General features: G+C 40.0%; 2 protein-coding genes across 2 annotated transcripts in view; both read left to right on the top strand.

Moving 5' to 3' along the window:
* MAP3K2 (mitogen-activated protein kinase kinase kinase 2) overlaps positions 1–4,183 on the top strand; it is a 93,605-nt gene extending 89,422 nt beyond the window's left edge. Inside the window, exons 16-17 of the mRNA XM_067570055.1 lie at positions 1,922–2,099; positions 3,884–4,183. Coding sequence (XP_067426156.1) covers positions 1,922–2,099; positions 3,884–4,109 — 404 coding nt within the window. The 3' untranslated portion in view covers positions 4,110–4,183. The remainder of the gene's footprint in view (positions 1–1,921; positions 2,100–3,883) is intronic.
* A 12,292-nt stretch (positions 4,184–16,475) lies between these two features.
* ERCC3 (ERCC excision repair 3, TFIIH core complex helicase subunit) overlaps positions 16,476–19,475 on the top strand; it is a 48,047-nt gene continuing 45,047 nt past the window's right edge. The window contains exons 1-2 of the mRNA XM_067570103.1: positions 16,476–16,601; positions 19,151–19,356. Coding sequence (XP_067426204.1) covers positions 16,583–16,601; positions 19,151–19,356 — 225 coding nt within the window. The 5' untranslated portion in view covers positions 16,476–16,582. The remainder of the gene's footprint in view (positions 16,602–19,150; positions 19,357–19,475) is intronic.

Below are 19,475 nucleotides of genomic sequence, written 5' to 3'. Positions count from 1 at the left end.
TTGGTCAGGCATGACTTGCCCATGGTGAATCCATGTTGACTGTTCCCGATCACCTTCCTCTCTTCCAGAATATTGGCTTAACTTCACAGTAGTTCCATCAGAAAGGCTTTACTTTTAATAGTCCAGTCTTTGTAATGTTTTGCAAATCTGATAATGGCCAATGTTGCAGACTAAAGAGGAAAAAAATCTGTTTTAGTGAGTATAGGAAACTAATAGGGGTATATATGACTTTTTTAGTATCTGGACTTTTCAAAACATTTATTTATGAACAGCAACCCAGAGAATACAATGTAAAAACCTATAGTGAGTGTGATTCCAATTTGGTGGACATAACCTCATCATAGTTGCTAAAATTGTTACATTATTTTCTTGTTTATGTGTCAGTAACATTTTTTCATAAGTTTCAAGGTGACAGATGCAGTCTATGCATACCTATTCCAAGTTAAATAGATTTGTAAACATAAAAGTATGTCATTCAGTTTGAACATGATATGAAGATGCAGATTTTCTGAGTGCTCTAACTACTTTCCTTCCTTACTTCACTTTTCTTGCCTGCCCTGTTTCCTTTTGTTCATTCTTATATTAAGATAGATTTGAAAAGTCAATAATTTTCTCAGAAAGCCCATAGAAAGATCTGCATAATTCCCAGGGGGTTGCAAATAGGTGTTAGAGAGATGTGACCACTCTGCCATTTTTATTTTGATAAATAGGAGGAATTAGGTAGTCCTGGCTAGAGGAGTAGAAACAGCCCAGAACAGTCTCATTATGGAAAAGGTAGAAAAGCACTGAGTTAATCCAATTTTTTTTTTTTTCAAATTGCTCAATTTCAAAAGGCCATGGAGACAACCAGCAAACTCTCAGATGACAGACGTGCCCCATGTATTCTGCCCTCTGAATTTGGACTTCATTTTTGTACATCAAATGAATTTTAATGTGACTTTATCTAAAATTACAATCAGGCCTCATTTATTCTGCAGCCACAGCTCTTAAAAGCTGCAACAACATCACTTTATTCTAAGGGAAAATAGTCTCTTGTCCCCATCCCTGCCACCACCACCAATACACAGACAGCTCTGGCTCAGAATTGAACATACTCATTAATGTAAAATTTGTTCATGATTGTCAGTGGTAGGATTTTATGATGTTCTCCAGGTGGCAGAGTTCCACTCCCTGGGCCTTAATTCCCAGGATGCTGCCCAAAGGACTCAGCTCAGATCCTCCTTCTCATAAGAGTCAGGAAAGATGGACATAGCTAGCTTTAGCAGTTTATCTTCCCAGCTACCCTGGTCTCCTGCTGCCTAGCTTACCAGACTACTCTTCCATTTCTTCTGGTCCTTGGGTGTAAACTGTATTCTAGCTCTGGCTTCCCAACTCACTGCTACCTTGCTCCAGGGAACACTGCAGGGAGCATTCACTGTAATTCCATTAGCTTCCCCTTGTGAGCAAAGCTGCAGAGCTGAGCCGGTAACTCAGGAAGACACAAAAAACCCCCAAATGTTGGTCACCAGGCTGCAGCAAAATGATGCATTTCATGATATTTTGGAAATATGCCAAATTATGCAGCGGTGGAATTGTGGAATCCACAGAGACTTGTCTGAGACAAAAAGGGCAGGTTATGCCTCAGGACTATAATTTTCAGACTCTCTGCAGATGCACGTAGATGACACTGCATCAGTTACACTTGGTTCACATTTCTGAGGTTTTTTTCTACAACCATAAGGACTAGAAACCTTTTTTTTAAAATGAAAGCTCACATTCCAGAGAACAGTTCTGAGGCAAGGGGCAAATTCTGCACCATGGAATATACAAGGCTGTAATTATAATGCATCAACTAAACCAAATGTATGTTGATTCCATTCACTCTCATGTAGTTGATGGGCTTTTACTGAATGTAATGCAGAGATTTTTCTCTTTCTTCCAGGAGCAAATATTTTGCGGGATTCAGCAGGCAATGTGAAGCTAGGTGATTTCGGTGCCAGCAAGCGACTTCAGACTATTTGTCTCTCTGGCACAGGAATGAAGTCTGTCACAGGGACTCCATACTGGATGAGTCCTGAAGTTATCAGTGGAGAAGGGTATGGGAGAAAAGCAGATATCTGGTATGTCTGAGAGCTATTCTAATGAAGATAACTCCACACTACCCCAGAGGAGATGGTTTCAGAGACAAATTAAAATTGTAATTATTTTAAGTTTGCGCATTCTCATTCTTTGTTTCTGGTTGCCCAAGGTGAAAACAAGCTGTGTAGGCAACAAACAATATATTGGAGGAAAAAAATCAGTGAACACTCTTACAAGTACGAGAGTAAATATAGGGGCAACTGTTGTAAAACACCTTTTTATTGGGGGGCCAGAGGGGAGAGCATTAAATGACTTTCAGAAGTGGGGATAGATAAAATGAGACTGATTTAAAGGGTAAGTATGTTCCACATCATAAAGTCTATCCTATCAAAAGCACAATTGACAGGTGATTTCTGGCATGGGGGAATTCCTTACAAAACACATGGTATGTGAGCAAAGAACCAACAGTACAGAGGTAAAGAAACATGTTGCTGGGTCAACATCATTAAGGGCTTTAAAAACAGTAGTGTCACACCATTAGCAGCCAACATAACGGACACAAGTCAGTAAAGTATAATCAGGATGGTTCAGACCAATGAGCAGTTGTGTCCTACTGTACTTTGAACAATGGAGAAGCCCAACCATGTTGCTGTTACAAAGTTATAGTGCATAAATAAGCAGACCCAAGCTGCACAATTCAGGAACCTTCAGGAATTCGACACCTGGCTTTCTGTGGAAAGATTATGGTGAAAAATGACACTTTTTTTTTTAGTTGGTTCACTGTTGCTGAACAAATCCTTCAGCAAGCGCAGATGTGAAGAAGCGAGCCTCCTGTTATATAGTCCTTTGCCCAACAGCACGACTGCCTAAGTCATCCATTTGGCAATATTCAGATATTCTTTTGGAACAGAGACTGAACTTGCAGGGTCTATGGAGCAAGAGCTACCTCGATGTACTGATATTATTCTGTCTGCTTGGTGTTTAGAAATCATCTCAACCTAGGTTTTAATGTACAATGAAGCAACTGATTAATTACTCCAGACCTCCTGCAAACTGCTGCTAATGAACTGACTACTACAGAAATTGTATACCCTAATGCAAAGGGCAGGAAATGGCGTAATTTTCAATATTTAAGTGCTTCTTAATGCATTGTAAGGAGTGTGGGCACCTTAAGCATTTTTTAAATGGAATTGCATGACGCTAAATAATATGATGTCTGATAGGAGCTAGAGTCTGATGGAAATGCAAAGTGATAGGAATATTTTCAGTTAAAACAAATTAAGTGCCTTCTCTGGGCCAAGGAAGGTTGAGTGCATTTCTCTCCATCAGTATGATCACTGTGCTGTCTCCAAAGTCAATTGCTTCTGTAGAGTAGTATTCCCAGCCCCTGCCACCTTGAGGTATGGGGGCCAAGCTCTGAATCTGAATACAGATTTAGTAGGTGATAGCACAGCCAGTAGACAGTGGAGCTGGCCCAGAAATTCAGATTGCTGGCTGTGGCATTTCTAACCTTTCTTTCCAAGTAAGAAATTAACCTGCTGTCTAGATAAACATCCTCCTCCTGGAGTAACTGCATTCAGGTTAGCTGACAGGTGGAGCAGGACATAGGTTGTGATTTGCAGTGGCAAGTGTGACCTTTGAATAAAGTGCATGATTATACATGTGACAGAAGTCTGTTTTTTCAATTGAAATTGAATTGCAATGTTGTGTAGGAAACAGTCTCCAACTTGTGGCATTTCAGTAGCTGCCATGTTGTAGTTTTTGTTTCCACAGAGGGAGAACATGATTCTGTCTGTAACCTGCTGTTGTTTCATCTCTGTTTCAGGAGCGTAGGTTGCACGGTGGTAGAAATGCTCACTGAGAAACCTCCTTGGGCAGAGTATGAAGCGATGGCTGCCATCTTTAAAATTGCCACCCAAGCAACCAATCCACAGTTGCCACCTCATGTCTCGGACCATAGTCGGGATTTCCTGAAGCGGATTTTTATCGAGGCCAAGTTGCGACCATCTGCAGATGAACTGCTAAGACACACATTTGCACATTATCACTAACAGCCTGCCTCAACTCAGCTTGTAGCTACTGCATTTATTTTCTATTTGACTGCACTTTTATTTTTATTTTTATAAAAAAGGAGAAAAAAGACAAGAGAGAAAACATTTTTCTCTTGATTCTTTGTTTCACTTAGATTGTAAACAAGAATCTAAATTTTTGTATTTAGAATGAGGGTCTCTTTTTTTCCCCCTACCAGGACCTAGAACTTTTTGTTTCTATAATGTACTGATGTGGTTCACAAAGATAAAGCACTTTAGTACATATTAATTCCTTAATTAACGAGGAAACAGACATATAACTTGGACTGTCAAGAACTGTGTAACTTTTTCTAACACCGCCTGACTGTCTCAGGATGCAGGGGAAAATACACAAGCAGCTAGCATACAGGGAGAAGAAAATCATTATCTATGATTGTTCTTTTGTACTGTAGGTAGTTGCTGCTGACCATTTTCAGTTATGTTTTAGCTTGTTAATCAGTTTCTGAATAGCACACCTGAGGCATGAACCCACAGCTCTGGAAATGAATTAGAAAGCTGAAAGAGAACTTAGAGCCTGCAGTAGAGAGTGCTCTGCACAATAAAGCACCTGCCTGACATTTCCTTTGTGACCAAAAGAAAATAAGGCAGGAACATAGCCCTAAATCAGTAGTTGGTGAATGCTGATACAGAGTTATTGTATTACCTTCATAGAACAAGAATTACAGGTAAATTGTTTATTATAGATCCAGACTCCTGCTGCAAAGCTCAGGGGAGAAGTCTCCATAATAAACAAAAAATAACCAAAAATATCAACAGTTAAAGAGAGAGTCAGGAGAATCCTTACCCCCTGCAGCTGCCAAAGATATGGCTACCATCTAAGTGAAGAGGGGAAAAGTCATTTCCCTATGATGGTAAGATAGACACAAAACTGTGTGAGGGAAAGTCCTTCTCTACCATTCAATGAATGGCAGAGAAAAATACTAATCCCTACCTGCTATATACATCATCTGACAGGATGAACTACAAAAAATAAGAGATCAGGACAATTGCCAGAGACTGATAAGGAATGTATATCCAAGGTCATGCACCTGAATATAATAATCCTTCTCAAATTGTTTTAAAAACACAATCCAGTCATTTAGGATGTTTGAAAGAGCCCCTGAAATAAAATGAATTCTAATTCCTTGTGTCTAATTCTTAGTGTCAAATGATGACAAGGCACTTTGAAGAGACTTCTTTGGTCACATATTTTAAGCTGTAATGATGATAGACACAACTTTAAAATGCCTCTTTCCCGGGAAAATCCTTGAACACAATCAATATAGATATATCAGGGACAGACGATACAGGAAAACTGGAACATTTTTAAAGCTGCATATCTGACACAGCAATATTACTTGAGCACTGAATTTTGAAAATGAAGTCTGTCTAAACAAAGTGCAGCAGCCCAATGTGTCATGCTAGGTTTTGCATTAAAAATGACCAAAGATGTAAAAGGCAAAGAAGCAACTAAATAGTATGAATCTACAATTTCACAATTCAGAAGGATCAAACTGTGCTAGATCTGAGACAATCATAAAAAGTGCATTCGTCTTTGCAGTCTCTAGAACAGAGCATTAAAAGAGTAAGACAAAATTCTGAGACACAATCACACAGTTCTTGAATAACTCCACTGGAAAATACTGGTGCGAATTTAAGAAAGAGAGTTTGGAAATAAGTTGTTTGATGCATATAATTTAAGTTTGATTCATGCTAGTATGTTTGATTCACTGGTTGCTTATCTTTCCTTCCTAGTTATGTAAAGACAGAATGTATTGATGCTTTGGATTGTCAAACCATTTTGACAAGGCTTTGTATTATGGTCCCGAGAGCCCACTCTGCTTTATGTCATTAGGACTATCAAAAGCTTGAGGTGCATGAAAATTAAGAAGTGAATGTATTGGGCTACAATGAGAGATTAGTGTTGGCTCATGTGACAGTGACTCTTAAGGTTTCTGAATTTTTATTTTGCTAAATTAGCTGCCAAATCCTGTACCAGCAACATAACTAGGAGTCTTGCTCTATCCCAATCCATATACCTGTAGTAGGTAAAACAGTTGTTATTCTTCTAACTGGGGCCACTCTCTCAATATTTTGGGCAAGTGGTCTATTTCAGTTGTCTGTTTCCTGTGATTATTGTGACTTTTATCTGGTTGGTCATTCTGTTGGTCACAGTAAGCAACTGTGCAAGGTTTATATTAATGAGATGAAGGTTCAATCAGGGAAAACCCACGGGCCAAAATTAAAGTAAACTTGTGTTCACTTTCTTTGGCCTCCTTGTCACTCGATGGAAGCTATGGAAGAAGCCTATGGAAAGAACCTGCATGAACCTTTGTGCTGTAAAGGATCTTTGCTTCATAAGCAACATTTAGTGGCCGTGGGGACAGTAGGGAGTGTTATGTAGAGACTGTCTTTAAAATTGACTAATAGTTTACATAATGTACAAACCCTATATCTGAAATTGATTTAAAAAGAATTAGGAAGGTACCAAAATCCAAGCTGAAAATGTGTGTGTATATATATAAAATCAGTGGTGGACAGTGGTATCTGAAAGGGTAAGAAAGTTATTTATATTACCAAAAAAGTACAAAAAATGAACTTAAAGGGAAAATTTAATCATGTTTAACTGCAGCACTCAGAAATTTTAAAGATACTCTTGGATCAATAAAAGAAACTACTCTCTCTGAAGTACTCTGTGAAGCTTGAAAATTTTCTTTCTTGTTTTCTAAAAATATATCCTGTTTGCAAGGCAAAGTTGGCTTCTCTATATTGCAGTATCATTTCCAGGCTGTTGCTGAAAACAAACAAACAAGCAGAATAAGGCTGCTGCTTTTGTGCCTTTTTAAAAGATTGCTTTCTGTCTTGACAATGGTAAACTTGTTTGAGACTGGGAAAAGATAAACATGCAGAATAATACGAAGTTTCATAAACTTTTAGATATAGCTTTCCCCTTAAAATATAATTCCATCTGGATTGTAAATTATTAGACATATCAGAAAGCCGCTGAGGCAATGACGACTAATTTCACCAGTTTTGTTGCTTATCATTAAGATCTCATTAAATGAATCACAAGGACTGAACTATTTCTTTTTATCCTGGGGAGAACCTCCCAGCTGAACTAAGCTACTTATGTATAGCCTTTAAATAATTACTGTATAAAATAATCCATATTTTGAGCTAGAAATGGGAATTATTGAGGCTAGTCAAATTCTGCCTTTTGAGAAACATGCAGTACATTCATCCCCTTGTATGTTCCATTTTGGAAACCTGGTAAGGTCATGTTGGGGTAAAATGTTTTTTGTGCTTTCTGCTTTTAATGATGGTACAGTAAACCCCTATGTGTCTGTTAAGCATCTAGCACACTATTGGCAGTATAATAAACTCTGTCTGTAATTCCAACGGTGCATGGAGCTGCATGGTTAAAATCCAATTGAAGATTAGGGTCATGAAGCAAGATTTCTCTGCACCACTTTGAACAGCCTACCAACTAAAATTACAGTATTTTAGAATCATTAACTTATCAGTGCTACATCCAATTATGAGAAAATGTCAGTGGGATAGAATGTTGTCACAGGGTTATGGTCTGCTCCCATGTAAATGCCAATGCGAAACTGGATTTACAGAAAATAAGCGTCAAGGCTTATTGAGAGAGTAGAAATGTTTATTTTCAAATCAGGAGCTATTGATCTGGAAACTATTTTTTATTGCACTGTCTTTATTTCTTTTACACCCAGTTAGTTATATATATTTAACCACTTGTCTGTAAATTGGTTTTAATAGTGAGTTAGCCACTGCATAATATTTGATATGCTGCATTCTTATTGGCTTACATAACAGATTGATTTGTACTTCAGCCAGTCAGAAACAAGCTTATTCATTAAACTAGTTTTGTGTGTATGTTTTAATAAGCTGGATTCTATCTGGTTGAAATGAAGAAAAATATGATTAACAGCTGGCATAGACTCCATTTGGTGTAAAAACAAACGTGTGCTTTGGTGCAAGTTCTCTCTTAGTGGGAAATTGGTGCTGATAATTTTAAGAAAATGCTTACTTTAACAAAAAAGAATAGTGACGGGAATTATCAGGAGTGGCCAAACCATGGCTCGTGAGCTGCATGCGGCTCTTTTACAGTTAAAGTGCGGCTCGCAGCGCCCCCCCATACTTCTCCTATTCTCTGCCTACCAGACTTGGGGACAGAGCTTAGGGCTTTTGTCCTGCAGTGGAGTGGTGGGGTTCAGGGCTTCAGCCCTGTGGGAGGCACCTCCCCCAGGGCTGAGGCCTCGAGCCCCAGCAGGCGCGCCTGGTTCTTGAGCTTCTGAAAATTATCAGATGCGGGTCAGAGGGTGAATAAATTTGGCCACCCCGGCATATACAGTAGCAGTACGGGTTAAATCTAAAACACACACTTTACTTTTTGCATACATAATTACTTCCATTTTTTAGGTAAAATTTATTTTGTGTAATAGTTCACGATAAATTTCTAATTGAGTTAAACTGTCCTTTCGGTTATAATAATGAAAAATAATTTAACAGCTGTCTCTTCAATTAGTGCCTTTTTATCTATATGCCTTAATTTTGTTTATGTATAGACACCATATTTAAATCATATGGCTGTCTAATCATTCAGTGCCACCAAAACAGTCTTTAAAAATATATGCAAGACTCCTGAGACAGAATTCACTAACTCCATCAAAAGCTGTACTTTAACTAGAGTCTGCAGCAGACTTTTAGGTTGAGAATTTACTACAATTATTTTTAAATAATAAAAATACTTAGCACTTACAGTGCTCTCCATTTTAGTACAAAACATCCCAGCAAAGAAGTTAGTGTTATCCCCATTTTACAGATTGGAAAACTGAGACAAGTTAGACAAATCAAACAAGATAGATAACTTGCCCAAGAGTATAGACTCTTGCTTCAGTAAAGATTAGAACTCAAGAGTTCTTAGTACTGTGCTCTTATCACTAGACTTCAACTTCATTTTAACGTTAGAAATCTTAGCACAGTTCTTAATGGACTCATATATGGCTTAGACATGCCACCTACTATACCTGGTACAGTACTATAATAAAGGAAGTTGTTTGCTTAGGAAAAGTATACAGTAGTATTGGCTCTGTCTTGACAAAATAGTTTAAATGAGCTACCTTTGTTTCCAATATTGTGTTCTCTGCTTTTAAATAATCCTAATCCTGCCATTGTCTTGACTGAAAGCTTTCCTGCTAGAAGCAGAAGGTACAGTGCAGTGTAGCAAGCCATTTCCTCAGACAATATTGAACAATGTCAAACTGCAGCTTCAGAGACTTGAGCAAATTGGTCAGATATACAGTTATTTAGAACTAAACTTATGTTTTTAATCTTCAAGTTATTTAACTATATCATGCATATGAAAAAGCGTATTTTGTGTGCTTGAATGCAAATCCTTATGGTATTTTTGGATTAGCGAAGTTATTACTGCCAATATCATTTCTTATTGCTGGGAACTTCCTATCTTGTGTTCATGATAAGTATACAGTGTCCAAAAACCAAAGTTTTTCTATCCCCTCTACAAGAGCCAAAAGTGATGTTTTGTAGATTAGTACTGTTACTCATCCTTATCTACTAGTAAGATATTGCTAAATGGAATAAAACAGGTACTAGTAAAAGATATATCCAGCACTGCCCATTTTTAAAGGATAGATTTGGATGCTCACTGTTGCTGTTTTGATATGCAAAATTCATTCCAGCATTAAAATGAAAAGTTTTGAACAAAACGCTACACAATATTATTGACATCACTAAATGCACAAACTTGGTGACTAATTCCTTTTCTATGACTTATTTTTTATAGCCAAGTTTGAGCTTGGAGGCATTTAAGAAAAGTAGATTTATGATCTGAACTGCTCTTAGTGCCATAGCAAACAAGAACATTTCAGATTGTTGCTGGGGAAACAGTCCTTTTTAATTTAAGAGCCAAATCTCACCCTAGATACATGGGACTTCCACTGCCCTTAAGGGGAGAGCCACAAATGCACACTGGAGGGAGCAGATTTGTCCCCAGATAGGATTTTTAAGTCATTAAACTTCAGATCAGGAACAAAGAGTGCTTTTGCATTTAACTTCTATTTGGTTTATGTTTTAAATTTTCTTTGGCATTACTGCCATGCCTTTTTTGGATTGTATTTAAGTTCCACCATTTGCAATACCTTGGGGGAAAATCTGAAGTAACAAAAGATATAGTTCAATTGACCTCTCGTTTCAAAAGGTCAGAATTTAGTAAGCTAATTTTTACTAGCTCTTGGTTTTTTCATGATTTTTTTTAAAAGGGGAGAAAACTGGATAAAAATTAGGGAAAATTTGGACCTGATTGTTCAATTGTTATGCTGGTGGAACTCTCACTAATAAGGACTGGAGGACCAGGCTCCCTGCGGGGAGGAGAGAAGACCTATAATATGGGTTTACATTGAATGTAAGGTGGGGAATATTTCAGAAAGTTTTGCATCTTTCCCCCATATTATAGATCTTCTCTCCCATCCCGAATAGATAATGGTGGCTATAAAGACAAGCATTGCATTTTCTTTTCTCAGTTTCACAGTGCTTATCTTTCCCTAATACCTGTTTAAATCTTGATGTCATTCACTTTAAAATGTATATGGTTTATTAAAACTTAATGTCTGCCACCTCAGACGTCACACAATTCATTTAATGGAATATCATTGTAAATAAATGGAGGAGACTTGGATAAGTTTGAAAGTAGGTCTTTTAATTTTCACAATGCTATGAATAAATGTGTAAATTTTCCCTTTTGGTCTAATGTACATTTTTATGTGGCCATTAAATTCCCTATATTTAATCTATCCGTTTCTCTCTGTAAATGTTTTTACTTTCAGTTGAATGCTGGGCACAGTTTATAACGTATGTACACAAAGGTGTTTTTTTCTATCAATGTTGACTTTTTTGCACATTTTTGAAAATGTTTAATTTGTACACTGATTAATACTCTGGCCAATTGTTAATGGATGTATGAGAATCACGTATGTGTGCAATGTACTACTGTCTGGATGTATGTTTTTATTACTTTTGAGATGTTGCTATCAGTAACTGCACTGCTGTTGCTGCTTTAAATGGAATATCTTGTATAAAACTGTATTAGCCTATGGTTATATCTTGGTTGAGGAACTCAGGAGTTGAGCGTTGCTTACTAGTTCCATAATGTATCAAACAACTCTCCCAACTTTAAAGTATACTTGTAATTCTGTGTATGAATTGAGTGTACACACACACACACACACACACACACACACAGATATATATATATATATATATATATCCCAGTAGTCTTATTCCACAGTTTCATTTCTACATTTTTATGAACTTGTTTTTTAAGGGTACTATGTTTAGTTAGAATAATTAAATATATAAAAGCTTTGAGACATAATTTACTAGATAAATATATTTTCAGCTGGCTGATGTTCAGAAAATATTTTTTTAATTTTGTCTTTAATCATTCAAAATGTATTTGTATTTCCAAAATTGGACGTGAATTGTACTTAGAAGTATATTAAAACACTCTGGAGGGGCAACAGTGTAATTTCTCTTTTAAGAATTTTGTAAAAAACCAAAATGCTAAGGTGTTTCAGTGATACAGAGAAAATAGACTGTTGTGGAAAGGGGAACGCAATCTTTGAATTCTCAGAGCCACTTGTAAAATTTTGGAAAATGGAAAAACCTGACTTTTCCAAGATTGATTCTGTCTCCTGTCCTTTGTGTTACTTTTAATGGTAAAGCTTCTCTTTCTTTACCCTGTCTAGTTTTCTGGTACTGGAAAAGATAAAGCATGTTACTATATTGCTGATTGATTGGTGCATGCAATAAGTTCAGAACATGCTTTAAAACTGCAGCTTACTCCTTTCAAAAATACCAGTCAAACTTTTGAGTTTCCAATTTGGTTAACAATTTTTGTGGCTTAAAAAAATAAAAATCCTGTTTAATGTTTAAAGTGATACCAAGTAAAAATTCTCATGATAGGTATACAGTGCACTGTTGAATGTCTCTAAATCCATAGTTTAGGAAAAGAGCCAGTACACTCTGTCAAACAAAGGACCTACTAATTGCCTGGTACGGTGTGGTTTCTTCTACTTTTCATGCACATGTTGACTTTGTTACATTCTCAAAATTGTGCTTGTAAAAATGTATAAAAAAGAACTTTGATTTTTTTAAATTTTTTTTATGTATTTACCTGTTTTATTTTCTTGCTGGTAAATGGCTTTTATTTTGTTTGGGGGGTTTTTTGTATCTGATGTAAAAGAAGCCATGTTTATATTTTGTGTTTGACCAATGACTTTGTTTATATGAAATTTGTATATTGTTGGTACACATCTTTGTTTAGGTTGATCATGCATGAGGACCTGAAAGAATTAGCACAATGAAAGATTGCTTTTTCTTCCAAATTTAATTAATTTTTGAAAGGTTATGGTACAGAGGTTTACTGGATGTAACCTTGTGAACTATATGGAACAACTATAGATAATGGCACTTTGAGTGTTAATAAAACAAAAATATTTATTTCCAATTTGTATTTCCCTTCATTTTGTTATATTTTCAAGACATGAAATTTATGCACTTCCTATGCTGCATTTGCCTACAATGCAAGTGTTCTAAGAAAAGTAAAATATAACATGCTAGTAATGGTACAGAAAGCATCTCTCATTATCAACATCCATCAGCTAGAATATTTAAATCTACAATGGTCCTCTTATAAATGCAAAAAATAATTGTAATAAAAAATGATCACCCTCTCATGCTTTAAAACAAATGCCTCTGATTTTTTTACACAGTAAATATCAGTCTGCATAGCTGAGATGGGAACAAGGAGCCCAGTATTTAGTTCCTACTCGTGCCAAACTAAGGTTAAGTTAGACCTGAGTAAACTGCAGCAGATAACTGTATGTGAAATATCATCTGTAAGAACACACTCCTGTTGTAGAGAGGGGGAGAAACCATCTTTACAATGTGTTTTTTCATTTGACTTCTGAGTATTTCTTTATACAAACAAGGGAATGTTCAGGCTATATTCAGAATCAGGGAGGAGAGACATTTTGTTGGTAAAGAAATTGCAAATGTTCCCCCACTTGACATATTTAATGATGTAGTGCAAACTTTTGACTCTCCTAGAGCTTGACAATAAGTCGAAGTACTTTTAAAATGTAGTCCGTATGAGACTTACTTGTTAAGTACCCAATTTTAACTGATATTCTCTAAGGTGCTGATTCTGCAGTTTACTATACATAGGCAGACTACTGCACTTGTCTGAAGCCCATTGAAGTCAGCAGGGTTCCCTGGGGCTGCAGCCGCTTGTCTGTGCATCGTAAATTGCAAGATTGGGAATGATGACACTCAAATTTAACTTTTTTGACCAAAGCCCAAGGACTAACTCCCTCTGTCATTGAACAAATGCTGAGGGATCTTTAATGACTGTACCCGATAAGGGGGAGAGAAAACTTGGTTAAAGTTTAAGGAAGTAATAATGGAGCTGGCTAAAAGTGTGCTGAGGTTCATAACTACAACTTTTAATGTGGAAAAGGGGCCTCTTAAAAATAGCAAAACTAGAGCTCTTAAGTAATCTTCACTAATATGCTTCACACCCTCACAGTTAAGTACAAACAGTAGCTATCTGCCTTGTAATGATAGACTCAAGATGCTAAATCTATTTAGCTTAACAAAGAGAAGGCTAAGGGAGTGACTTGATTACAGTCTCTAAGAACCTACATGGAGAATAAATATTTGATAATGGGCCCTTTAATTTAGCAGACAAAGGTATAATTAGATCCAGTGGTTTACAGTTGAAGTTAGCCACATTCAAACTGGAACTAAGGTGAATTTTTAACAGTGAGGGTAATTAACCACTGGGACAATTTACCAAAGAGGTGGGGGGGAGGGGGCAGATTCATCCATCACCAGCAATTTTTAAATCAAGATGTGATGTTTTTCTAAAGATCTGCTGTACGTCAGCCAAGAATTTTCTGAGAAGTGCTACTGCCTGTGTTATGCAGTAGGTATATAACCATATGGTTCCCCACCAACCTTGCAGTGGTGTTAGAAGGATGAAATATCATTATACTGTAAGTGAACAAGCTGTGACAACTCACATGACTTGTTGAAGACCAGTGGTTTTTATTTAATTCCCTAGATCAGGGGTGGGGAACGTCCGGCCCACGGGCCGTATAAGGCCCGCAAAATCATTTGGTCTGGCCCTGGCAAGGCAACCGCAGGGGGGAATTCGGCGGCGGCGCAGTTTCACGATGGTGGCGGGGTTCCGTGGGGGGGGGCAGTGCCCGCCGCCGAAACCCTGAAGCCGTTTGCCCCTTTGCGGCGGTAGCGCGGTTTCACGGCGGTGGCGGCGGGGGGGGGAATTGGGTGGCAGACACTCAGACATTTTCCACGTACCACCATCAGGCCCTTGGCAGAAAAAAGATTCCCCACCCCTGCCCTAGATGAATCAGGGACAGCACTTTAGCGGCATAGCCCTCATTCCAATCCTGACTCGTACCGTTGAGTTCTTTCTGCAATCTAGACCACGCTGTCTTCCAGCTAGATGGTACGAAGACAATGCTGCAGTTTCTATTTTAGCTTCCCACGTGCAGATCTGAAATCCAGTGCATTCTCAGTTGGCAAAGCGCTGCCCTAAATTGAAGTCTGATGCTAGTACAGCAAAGGAACAGTATGAGCCTCCCATGACAGAGGTTGATTATTGGTGAAGTGGAGGATTTGATGTGAAGAAGTTGACAGATTTACTTAGGACAGTGCCTCCCAACATTCCCAGAATACTGTACTCCTTCCAGGCATCTGATTTGTCTTGTGTACCTCCAAGTTTCACCTCACTTAATCTTCTTGCTTACAAAATCAGATGTAAAAATACAAAAGTGTCACGGCATGCTATTACAGAAAAATTACTCACTTTCTCATTTTTACCATATAATTATAAAATAAACCAATTGGAATATAAATATTGTACTTACATTTCAGTGTATAGTATATAGATGGAGTTACCAGATGTCCCAATTTTTATAGATTATCGTTATCACTCCCATTACCGCATTGGTCTTTGGGGCACCATCATTGATGAATGATCAAATGTCTCCACCCCTGATGATCATGTCAATGCCTGAAACTCCGCAAAGTCCATTCCTGTCCACTTTTTTATGTTGTCAGTCCATCTCTTCTTCTACCTGGCTCTTCTCCTCTTCCTCTGTACTGGCCCTTGGAGGATGATCTTGGAGAGGCCAGGTGATCTTGTTACATGGCCGTACCACTTCAACTTTCGCTTCTTCACTGTTGTCAGGAGATCTTCATATGACCCAGCAAATTCAAATTGGATGGTGGTGATCTGATATTCAGGGCTTTGTCTTATATAGGTGCCTATTACCCCCTACGCTGTCCTAATTTTTCTCTCTTGCTAGCTGGTCACCCTCTATAGAGAGCAGTATACAAAATTATTGTCCATATGAAATTGTAGTTGTAAAACTAGGCAAATATCTAGATGAGCTGACGTACCCCCTGGAAGACCTCTGCATACCCCTGCTTGAGAACCCCTGCTTTAAGGTAGATGCTGGGGCAGTTACAGGATGGTGATACTCAGAGGCCTAGTGTGGACTAGTGCCCTCTTGTGCTAGGTGCTGTACAAATAAGCAGGGCTCCTGCTCTTTACCTGGAAGCACTTTCAATGGAAGCTAATGCCCTGAGCTAGAGGGCCAGAAGGTGCTGAGGATGAGAGTAACAAATAATCACTGGCGCTCGGGGTGAATGATTTGCATACTGGATGGTCCCTAATTACTGAAAAGGCTTTTAAAAATAGATCTCTGCCCTCCCCTGGGGGGGGGGGGCAGGCTGCTGGGGGATGAGGAAGAGGCTGCTGGGAGGTGTGATGGGGTGTGGGCATAATGTGCGGGATGGGCGTGTAGGTGTGTGTGGGGCCGTTGAGGGGTCAGGGTGTGGGTGGGCGATGGAGGTGGGATGAATGTGAGGGGTATTGGGGATGATGTGGGGGATGGGCGTGCAGGTGGGCGACGGGATGATGTGGGGGATGGGAGTGCGACGGGGATGTGGGGGATGGGTGGGCGATGGAGGTGGGATGAACGTGAGGGGTGTTGGGGATGATGTGGGGGATGGGCGTGCAGGTGTGGGGGGGCAGTTGAGGGGTCAGGGTGTGGGTGGGCGACGGGATGGTGGGAGGGGTGGCGGAGGGAGGTGGAGGGACCGTTATCGGGGAGCTGAAATGACGCTGGGAGGAGGAGCCCGAGGGCGTGCGATGGGGGGGAGGGGCTATATGGGACGGGAGTTGCTAGGTGACCGGACGTTGGTTTAGCCCCGCCCCGGAAGTGACGCCCAGGACAGGCGCCGGGAGGGCGGGGCTAACGGTCATCGCGCGCGCCGCGGTCGGTGGCCGGGGCGGGTGACGGCGGAGTGACCGAGCCGTGACCATGGGTCGGCGGGAGCGAGGTGAGACCCTCCCGTCCCCCCTGCTCCGGCCGGGCCGCGGGCACCGGCTCACTCGGCCTGTGGGGACCCGCCGTAGCCTGGGTCTCTCGGCGGGCCGCGCCGCCCCTGCCCGGCCCTTCAGCGGCCCCGGCCGCCCCCAGCCGTGAGGGCCACGTCTGGGAAGCGGGGCCTGGACGGGACCGTAGCTCTTAGCGTGGGCGTGTGTGCGTGAGTGTGCAAGTGGTAGAGGAGTGCGCGTGTCTACGGCAGGCGCGTGCCTGCCTGCGGCTCTGGGTGCGTGTGCGTGGCAGGTGTGCGCGTGTCTGACTCTGCGTGGGCACGCGCGGCCGGGGTGGGTGCAGCCACGCGCACACCACCTAGCACGAGGGAGCCCCACTCCTGGCTCGAGAAGGCGGTCATTGCTGTAGTGCACACTTTGAACAAGCTGGGTGTGCGTGGTGCTCCTGTAACTGGGGGTGGGTGTGATGGCAGTGCACCGTTAAAGAGCCCAGAGCAGTTGGGAGAGTGGAGTTATCGCCACTTGGGAAAGCTAAGCCCTGGTCTACATCTAAAATTTAGATCCACCTAGCTGTGTTGTTCAGGCTTGTGAAAAGAGACGTTTTTAAACTGACCAGACCCCAGTGTAGACACCGCTAGGTCGGTAGAAGCATTTTCCCAGCAACCTAGTAACTACTGCCGAAGCGGGTGAATTCACTCCTGGGATGACCCCTTTTGTGGCTTTAGTAAGTGTCTGTGCTACAGTGGCATGACTGCAGCTGTGCTCTTGCAGTGCAGGCATATCCTACTTCTACAAAACAGTCTGAGTGGAAGGTGGTTTTCCCCTTCTCCCACCTCTAAATTCCCATTTCAGGCCTTCCTGCCAAAGAGGCCTATAAACTAGTCCCTCTTCATCTGCCAACCAGGGGCTAAGCTCAAAAGAACAGCCATACTGGGTTAGACCAATGGTCCATCTAGTCTGGTATCCTGTCTTCTGATAGTGACCCATGCCAGATGGTTCAGAAGAAATGAACAGAACGGGGCAATTTCGAGTGATCTAACCCTTGTTGTCCAGTCTTTGCTTCTGGCAGCTGGAGGTTTATGGACTCAACCCAGGGTATGGGGTTGTCTCCCTGACCATCTTGGCTAATAACCATTGATGGACCCTATTCTTCATTAATTTATCTATTTCTTGTTTGAACCCTGTTACAATTTTGGCCTTCACAACATCCGTTGGCAATGAGTTCCACAAATTGATGGTGCTCTGTGTGAAAAGAAATACTTCCTTATGTTTGTTTTAAACTTGATGCCTATTTGTTTCATCAGGGGACCTCTAGAAGGGATGAATAACACTTCCAGATTCACTTTCTTGACACCAGTCATGATTTTATAGACCTCTATCATATCCCTCCTTAGTCATCTCCTAAACTGAACAGCCTCTGTCTTTTTAATCTCTCTTTCTAGTTGTTCTTCAAATTCTTTCTTGGTCTGCCTTATTATATTTCTACACTTGACTTGACTTGACTGAGTTTACGCTCCTTTCTGTTTCCTCGCTAGAATTTTACTTCCAATTTTTAAAGAATGCCTTTTTGCCTCTAACCAACACTTTTCTTTAGCTGTAGTGGAATTTTTTGATCCTCCTACTGTTTTTTTTATATTTGGGTTATACATTTAGTTTGAAAATTTTATTATGGTGTTTTTAAATAGTGTCGATGCAGTTTGCAGGCTTTTTACACTTGTGACTGTCCCTTTTAATTTCTATTTAACTAGCTACCTCATTTTTGTGAAGTTTCCCTTTTTGAAGTTAAATGCTACTGCAGTGGGTTTCTTTGGTATTTTTCCCCCAAAAAAGGAGGTTAAATGTAATACATTATGGTCGCTATTACCGAGTGGTTCCTCTATATTCACCTCTTGAACCAAATTCTGTGTTACACTTAGGACTAAATCAAAAATTGCCTTTCCCCTTGTAGGTTCCAGGACAAGCTGCTCCAAAAAGCAGTCATTTAATGTGTCTAGAAATTTTATCTCTACATTCCTCCCTGAGGTGACATATTCCAGTCAATATGAGGATAGTTGAAATCCCACGTGAAAATCCCCCCATTTTCTGCCTATGTAGGCTTTCTAATCTCCCTGAGTTTTTCACAGTCACCATCCTGGTTAGATGATCAGTAGTATAAAGCTACTGCAATTGTCTTATTATTTGAGTATAGACTTCCTATCCATAGACGTTCTGTGATTCAGCTTGATTCAGTTAAGATTTTTACTTTATTTGATTCTATGTTTTCTTGCACATATAGTGCTACTCTCCCACCAGTGTGACTTACTCTGTCATTCCTATATATTTTGTACCCTGGTATTAGTGTCCAACTGATTATCCTTATTCCACCAAGTTTCCGTGATGCCTGTTATATCAATAACGTCACAGCAAGCATCTTTTAATGTATGGTTTTTTTAACAGATGGCTTGGCTACAGATGTGGACAGTACCTTGTACTGCCTGTGTATTTCTTCTAGACCTTAATTGATCAAGATGTAGGTAAATTTATATTTTAATTCTTGTGACTTTGTTTTCAGATAAGAAGAAATCTAAGAAACGTCACTACGATGAAGATGATGATGATGAAGATGAAACTCCAGGTAGAGAGTCTCAGGAAGCAGTTCCATCTGCAGCAGGGAAGCAAGTGGAAGAGTCTGGGATCAGAGTGGACGAGTATGGAGCAAAAGATTATAGACACCAAATGCTTCTAAAGGATGACCATTCCTCACGTCCACTCTGGGTGGTAAGTCCCAACCAACAGCTTTGGAAAAGACTTCTTCTTTTGTTTGTGGCAAATAACAAAGGAGAGTGAAGTGTGGTACTGTGTAGTGGCTTAGGTGTTAGGTTGATTTAGAAAGAGAC

Source organism: Emydura macquarii, unplaced genomic scaffold (assembly GCF_026122565.2).
Source record: "Emydura macquarii macquarii isolate MOO-44397 ecotype Brisbane River unplaced genomic scaffold, CSIRO-AGI_Emac_v2 contig_2988, whole genome shotgun sequence".
Taxonomy (NCBI): Eukaryota; Metazoa; Chordata; order Testudines; family Chelidae; genus Emydura; species Emydura macquarii.
This window is presented reverse-complemented; position numbering and strand designations above follow the sequence as displayed.